Below are 8,193 nucleotides of genomic sequence, written 5' to 3' on the forward strand. Positions count from 1 at the left end.
CAATGTATTATCTTTTTACGTCCTTTAAGGATTGTTTTATTGTGTATTTACTCATAAAAGCATTTTTCAAGTATAGATTCGATTCATATACAGGGTGTTTCAAAAAAGTGTTCATATACAGGGTGTTTTAAAAAAATATGTAACCTTAAAAAATCTCCCCAGCCGAGAGCGATTTTTAAAGCCTACAATTTTTTTTGAAGTTAGGGGGGGCGAGATGTGACAATTACTTTTGTCACCAGTCTTTTTTGTAGTTTATGTGAGTGTATTTTAGAATTTCGTAAATACTCTTAACAACTTTCTGTAGCCAGTTGTGCTTTTTGGCTTTTCTTGGATTTTCGGTTCTAGACGGCGAGGGTAGGAAAACAATAGCGAGTTGTGGAATTTTTGACACTAAGGGTGACTTTTACATGCTCAACGAATGGAACAACGTCCAAGTTGCTGACCGAGGGGGAGTTCTTTCGCAACACGTGTGAGGACTGCTCTGTTTTTTTCTTCACCCCCAAACCTCCCAAGTGGACAACGAGCCTGGAAGAAAGACCACCGTCCAGCATTTTTTTTTCTAAGCTAACGAACTGCGAGGCGGTTGATTTTTGAAGTTTCAAGATTTCCTTAAATACCCCTGGACTCCAGAGGACCGACACAGTTTACCGCCATATTCAGACCGAACACTATCTCCGCGTCACTTTGCGCGAGTTACGGAACTTTGCTTTGTTTTAACCTTTCGACCGCGTCGTGTTAATTGTCGTGAGAGTGTGATCACAGTGACAGTGCCAGGAATTGAGGCCGTGTTAATTACGTGTTTCACGTGCTCCATGTGTGTTTTTCCCTTTTTTTGTAAGGAGGGACATTGAATAAATATGGGCGGCTGAGAAAGCTACGAGAGGGACGGGACCTTCGGGTTTCCGATTACTGCTGCCATGAAGCCAAGAGAAGAAGCCACGACGCCTGCTTAAGTATACGACGCCTTAAGTCAAGAGAACCGCACCACGACGCTTGCATAACGGCGTCTGAGATGAAAGCCACGCCGCAGCGACAACTCGCATTGCCAACCCAGATGAGAGACGAAAGTACCACAACGGTGAGACGGATGTTACGCCGAGAAAAGAAGAAGAGATAGAGAAAAGAGAGAGATGAAACGACGTCCGCCCTTAGACGACCCGACGCCCTGCGTATCCCCGAATGGCCATTGAAGCCACGATCGGATGCAACGCCCCGAGCAGACAGATGGAAGCGAGGTGCTTTTTCCGCCCATCTTCGTCGCCGCGATGGAAAATAGGAAGAAAAGTGAATGTTACGTCTAAGTCGAAGAGACAGTTTTTGCCCGCCAGGAGGACAGACTGTCATAGCCACGAGTATCGTCGGGAAGCCGCAACGAGGACAGTTGACATCAGCGAGGACCACGCCGCCATTGAGTCGGTATAGTATCCTCCAGTTTTCTCTTTATGTGTGAGAGTGAGCATTTGTCCACCTACGTCGCTACTGGTTCGTCATAACACAAAGCGAGATGAAATCGAACAATGTTGCCTGCAACTACTAATTATTTAGGCCAATCAAATCAAAAGTACTATAAATCTTCATAAATTAAGAACCTATTTCGCTCACCCTTCGAAATTCTATAAATGTAAAAGACCTACTATTTGTTATTGTTTTCCTATTCTCGCGCCGAGTATTTATATGAGTAATTATATGTTTGTGTTTTTATCTTTTCGACCGTGCTCTTTGATAGATATAGGTATCAGAAAAACTAGGTACTCAATAGTATAGCTGAGTTAATCATTTTGAATATATCCTAGTTTATATTACAGTCGTTTGTATTATCAGCACTCGTGTACTTGTAATCCAGTTAATTTCCTCTTGTCATTCATTTAGTGTATGCTTATTTGCATTGTAGTGCCTCAACAATGTGTAATGTCAATTATTATTTACTTTTGTAACTATGACGCCTAGCTAATCGCGTCTCATTCGTGACAGAGTGCTGGCCGCGCTTATTTACATTGAAAGCAAGCCTAAGGGGCTAATAGAAATCTCAAATTCGAAGGTACACGGAAAATAAACCAAAGAGGCGGTTAGATATTTTATCATGTAATGGTATATTGTGTTCACCCCTGCAGCGTGTGTGTGTGAGTGCATGATAGAATGAGAGTGAGGGGATATGTAATGGTTACATTATCATTGTTGTGTTTATATTTGCCGAATACACGTATATATTCGTTATCCTACAGGTGTTCTTGATTCATTTATATGTATGTATAGATGTATATCCTCGTATGGTCGATATTTTTGGTTTTAGTCCTGAGTTTGAAGCTGCATAGCTTGTCTCCATTGACCATAAGGGTTATAGTTTTCTATTATTACAATTATTATTATTATTATTGGTATAAATGAATAACAGCACCACTTAATGCACGACGTGGCTTACCGCCGGAGGTGTAAATAACCGACCCGGTGACATGAACCTGGAATTAAACCGTTAGCTGGTGGTAGGAATCGTGTTTCCTTAACCGGAGACGCGAACCAAGGACCGACGACCGTCCAATCGGGCGGCCGCGGAACCCTGAACCTACGGACTAGCGGTAGAGTAGTTTGGCACCTCGAACTGGGGACTTCGGTCTTCCGGACGAGTGGTCAAACCCGTTTACAACTGTTACATGACTGGCAGCATGTATTAGATCGTAAAGGAAAGCAATACATCGGCATAATTTCACTAGATATCAGTAAAGCATTCGACAGTGTTCAACCAAAGTTATTAATACAGAAATTATATCAGCAATTCAATTTTTCTGCTACTGCATGTAACTGGATTGAAACCTACTTGCACAATAGGAGTATCGATACAAGAGTTGGCAACTCAATTAAGAACAGTCTGAATGTATGTCTCGGTGTACCTCAGGGATCTATTCTGGGCCGAAAACTTTGGCTTGGCTTTGAATTGTATCTATACGCAGACGACTATCTCCTGTACTGCGCATCTAACAAATTAGAAAAACTAATTGCAAATATTGAAAAAAGCAAGCCCGAAGTTCTTGAGTGGTATCAATCTAACATGTTGAAAGTGAATGAGTCTAAGACTCAAGTATTAATATTATCCATGGAAAACAACAAAATCACGCAAGTTGACAATATTAAAATAGGTAATTCGAATATAAAACCAAGTGAGAGTCTAAAATATCTTGGTGTGTACCTAGATAAGAATTTATCCTTTTCACAACATGTGAAGATTATGTGTGCACGTGCAACACCTAGAATCAAACAGTTTCAATATGTCTGCAAATATGTACACCTTGCTCACAAATTAGCTTTCTACAAAGCATTTATTAGGCTGTTACTTGTATATTGTTCCTCTGTACTCTATGGGATTAACATAAATAACACCAACAAATTAGAAAAAATGCAAAATTGGGCTATTCGTAATATACAAAATACACCACACACACGACTTCACGAATGAGCAGAGAAGAACTGCAACTACCCACGCTTGAATCCAGGTGAAAATATGCGTTCCTACTGAAAATTCATCAGGCAATTCGCACACACAACCACTTACTAAGCGGCAAGGTAATTATATGTAGTAACATGCATTATCCCAATCTGCGATCTAACAACACCAATAGTATCTGAGTACAAAAATGTAACAAGGCAAGATACGGATGAAAATCCATATCATCGCTGGCAAGTAAGGTGTGGAACCAACTGCCTGTAGCCTGGAAAAAGGAGAGAAATTTGGCCAAATTTAAACAACAAATTAAGATGTTAATCTACGAATACTGACACCGTGCCTAATTTGCCTCCTTCATATATACAGGATGTCCACAAATTAACTTTACAACTTCAAATCTAAATAACTAAATAATGGAACGAGGTATCTCAGTTCTGTTGCCTTCATGTAATAGAGAAACTCTCAAAGTTTTGTTTACTGTTTTTTCAGGTACACTGAGTAAGTGGGGAAGATGTGAGGTCACATTTCAACAAAATGACTACTCCACAGGAGAAGGCACAGTGTGTTTCCTTTTCTCATAAATTATTGAATAGGCATAACTGTCGAATTTGGGGGTCTGAAAAGCCTCACGAGGTTCGAGAAATCGACCTTAGATGAACTTTTTCCTGGTCGATGGATTGGGAGGAATGGCCAGTTACTTGGCCACCAAGATCACTCGACATAACCCCTTTGGATTTCTTTTTATGGGGTTATATTAAGGATATTGTGTACCGAACGCCAGTTCCCAATATTCATGTCCTACGACAAAGGACTACTGCAGCCATCCCAACACTTACTGAGGAGCTACTAGAGTGGAAATGGCAGGAAATCTAGTATTGCCTTGATATCCTACGGGCAACAAGGGGGCACACATAGAGATGCACTGAGGTGGTAAAAGAGTTTCTCTTTTAAATAAAGGAAACAGAACTGAGATACCTCGTTCCATTATTTAGTTATTTAGATTTGCAGTTGTAAAGATAATTTGTGGACACCCTGTACTTACTTAATTTATATTTCTTGTGTGTTTCAATTATATAGGCACACTTATATTTATCCATATTTTATACATTTATAAACATTTAGCAGAATTGTATAGCTTAACAAATTAATCCACGTAGGGCAAAAAGCTGTCTGTATAGTAAGATAATATGTGTAAAAATACTGTAAGCTTAAGTGTAACCCTACTTCAAATAATAAATAATAATAATAAATTAGTGAGTATGCCGAATTTCAAAGAAATTAGAGATACTTCCAGTATTGTAAATTTATACCACAATATGAGCTCATTGGGAAAAGATTTAACTGATATCCCCACAAAACTATTTCCGGTAAGGTTAGGGTAAGAAACTATCTTCAACTTCGTTATTATTTGGTATATTAACTAATTTTGGCCTCCTAATCAGTACACGAACCATGCACGGGTAGCCACACAAACCATTGACGGATAGCCCCATGAACCATTTCAAGTAAGGTTAGTTTAGGTTAGGTTAGGCTAGCATAGTTAAAAATTTTGTACCCAAAAAAATGCGATGCAGCTCTAAAAAAAAAATAATTCGGTAACACTTCTGTATAGTGGAGACGGATTTCTTACTTTTTACATAACAAAGTACTTACGAAAATCATTTTCTGTAGCATTGTTGAGGTTCAGAAATGTAGTTTTTATCCTTTTCAATGCCAATTCATGTTTTTTTTTCTGGGAAAATATCTCTCCGACATGCAATTGCTGTTGCTGCCATTTGCTTTCTGCACATGAACACGATGTTCCCTGTTTTAGATGACATATTTTTTAACAATCTCCTTCTATATCTCTCTCTCTCTGCCTAACCTAACCTTACCGGAAATGGTTTGTGGGGTTAACGAGGTATTAGCATGATTTCCAATCCAGCCACGAAATTAGGTATTTTTTGGTGAATAAGGTTGAAATCGACAAAACACTGCCACATTGCACGATGAACCAGTACGCTATTGCCATATTGCATGTTAGAGAACCGAGAAAAGGAAGAACAGTAAGTACTCGTAAATGTAAAAAATAGACATTATTTCCGTTAGAAATTCATTATTACACCTAAAGAAATATTCCACAATGCAGAATTGTATGTTAGCAATGTAAAAAAGTGCGAAATAAATTATTTCAAGGTGTCTCCACTGTACGGAAGTAATACCAAAATTTCCACTTTCCACTTTTTCGCAATTTCCAGTTGTGACCACCTCATTTTAACAACAGATTAGTGATTAGAAGGGCAAATTTAGTTAGTAGGCTATACCAAATAATAACGAAATTGGAGACATTCTCTCTATTCTGCATTCACTCCTTACCTTACTCACACAATATATATATATAAAATTTTTGTACCCCCAAATGAAAAAACGTTCTTGTGCCACTGGTCAATATCATGTCTCCTTTAGTATTATAATTATGTACTGTGTTACGTTCTGTAAAGAGAGAGATGTTTTCTCTTATGAATGAGTAGAGAATAAATATACAGGGTGTTTCCAGGCTGATGATACAAACTTTCAGGGATGATGGACAAGGGCACATGTATAAATTTGAGATAAGGAACCCTGGTCCGGAAACGACTTAGTTGAAAGTTATAGGCGAAAATTTGTGTATGAAGATGTAATACTTTGGTACTAATCTGATATTCCCCGGACAGAATTCTTCATTTTTACAGAAGAAACTACTTACGGTAATAAGTTCCTAACATCTGGAAGGTGTTTTGTGCGATGTGGGTATGTTTCATAGCGGAAATTCATGTTCTTTGTTGAAAATTAATTCTCCGACCCACAAACAATTGACGTGTGGTTAGGTTAGGCAAACATAGTTAAAATTTCGTGTCGTGGTAGTATCAGGATCTAGAAATTGCAAAATAATTGCGAACCACAGGCGCTAGCCCCACAAACCATTGATGTGTGGTTCGGTTAGGCAAACATAGTTAAAATTATGTGAAAAATTGCAATTACTTTGATCAAAAAAACGTGAATACATATTAAAGAATGTTCCGTGAAACAGATAGGTAAGTACAAATGTCAAAAATGACAAAACAAAGAAGTTATAGGTGTCCGGGGAATATCAGATTTTTACCAATACTTTTATTACCTGCACAAGTTTCACAAGCTGCTACATCCACAAAAGTTGTTTAAAGTGGCATCACCCGGCTTCGCTGCAGGCATGACATCGTCGCACAAAGTCTTGGTGTACCCAGGCAGCGTGAATTCTTGTGAGGAGATCCTCTGCAGTCTCGCTTCCTGTGACATTGTTCGAACGACCCCAAGGTTGTTCCAACGGGTATGCCAGAAATTTATGCGATGATGTCATGCCTGCGGGGAAGCCGGGGGATGCCACTTTTACCAACTGTTGTGAATGTAGCAGCTTGTGAAACTTGTGCAGATAATAAAAGTATTACATCTTCATACACCGATTTTAGCTTACATCTTTCGACTAAGTCGTTTCCGGACCAGGGTTCCTGGTAACATTATCGTATGGGTAAAACGGATTCCTTCAAATGGTTCCTTATCTCAAATTGATACATGTGCCCTTCTCCATCATCCTTGAAAGTTTGTATCATCAACACGGGAACACCCTGTATGAGGGAACTGTCATGATCTTAAGTTGCTTGAAAAAGGTTTACAGAATGTCATGTTTGTTAGATCTTTGATACACCTTATTGCTTTCTTGTCATTTAAATACCATGGAAGCTCCAGCCGAGTTTCCCCACAGTTTTGTACCATACTGTATATGGGAAGGAAAGAAAGCATAGTATGTATCAATAATCTGGCTAATTTCTGAATATTGTTTACCAACATGCTCCATGTGAAACTATGGGTTGCCATATGCTGCATCCCCAGCAGGATGAAAGGAATCACAATGATATATTTTTAATTTGTTGCAATATTAATGTAAACGCTTAATATTAACATTTAATACTGACCTGATCTTCTAACGATAAGTCTATAAAGACTGGAGCACTCATATTTACAGTTTTCCAGACAAATCAACACTGCACACCTATTTTGACCTAAAACGTGAACACGAGAGTACAATAAGACATGCACAGAATAAAACAAGCAAAACCATCAACTCAAACGACCACAAATACGTACATCGTACATGGTTTTCGTCGCTTGATTGGTTTCAATAAATAAATTGTATAACTTGAACTTCACAATGATAATTAGGCTTCGACTTACATTCCGTATTCAGCTAAATTAGACATGAATTGCGTCCGACAGAATCTGTTTCGATCCTATAATGTGATTAATTCCTTTCCAATACCATCATGATTCTAATGGACAATTCGTCACAAGATGCAAAGCAGATAGGTAAGGCGAGTCTCCCTTATCGCACAACAGTAGAACATCCTTGTGTTCTGACGTCAGACAAAGAATGCTTATGTTGTTAAGTCAGTTACGTTAGGTTTGGTCCTATTAGCATAAATACACTGAAAGTGTATTATTTATGCTAACGAAACTAAACCTAGCTAGCTTAATCTAATAACTTAGGCATTTATTCTAACAATAAAAACTTTCTCCAGTGACGTCAGAACGTAAGGTTGCTCTAGTGTTGTGCGATAAGACAGTAATCTGTGATTCTGTGAGTTACACAACTTGCTTTGGTGAGGATACAACAGCACCGCTATAATAGTGCATGTTTTCCTCATGTTTTAATCACAGACTGTAAATAGGGCTTTTTATCACCTTGAAGGTAACCTTGTGTGTCA

General features: G+C 38.6%; 1 protein-coding gene across 1 annotated transcript in view; it reads right to left on the reverse strand.

Moving 5' to 3' along the window:
- Positions 1–7,522, reverse strand: part of eIF3m (eukaryotic translation initiation factor 3 subunit m) — a 43,475-nt gene extending 35,953 nt beyond the window's left edge. The window contains exon 1 of the mRNA XM_083120214.1: positions 7,405–7,522. Coding sequence (XP_082976340.1) covers positions 7,405–7,446 — 42 coding nt within the window. The 5' untranslated portion in view covers positions 7,447–7,522. The remainder of the gene's footprint in view (positions 1–7,404) is intronic.
- Between the last annotated feature and the right edge of the window lie 671 nt (positions 7,523–8,193).

The sequence above is a fragment of the Lepisma saccharinum genome, chromosome 1 (genome assembly GCF_977018435.1).
Source record: "Lepisma saccharinum chromosome 1, izLepSacc3.1, whole genome shotgun sequence".
NCBI classification, from domain to species: Eukaryota; Metazoa; Arthropoda; class Insecta; order Zygentoma; family Lepismatidae; genus Lepisma; species Lepisma saccharinum.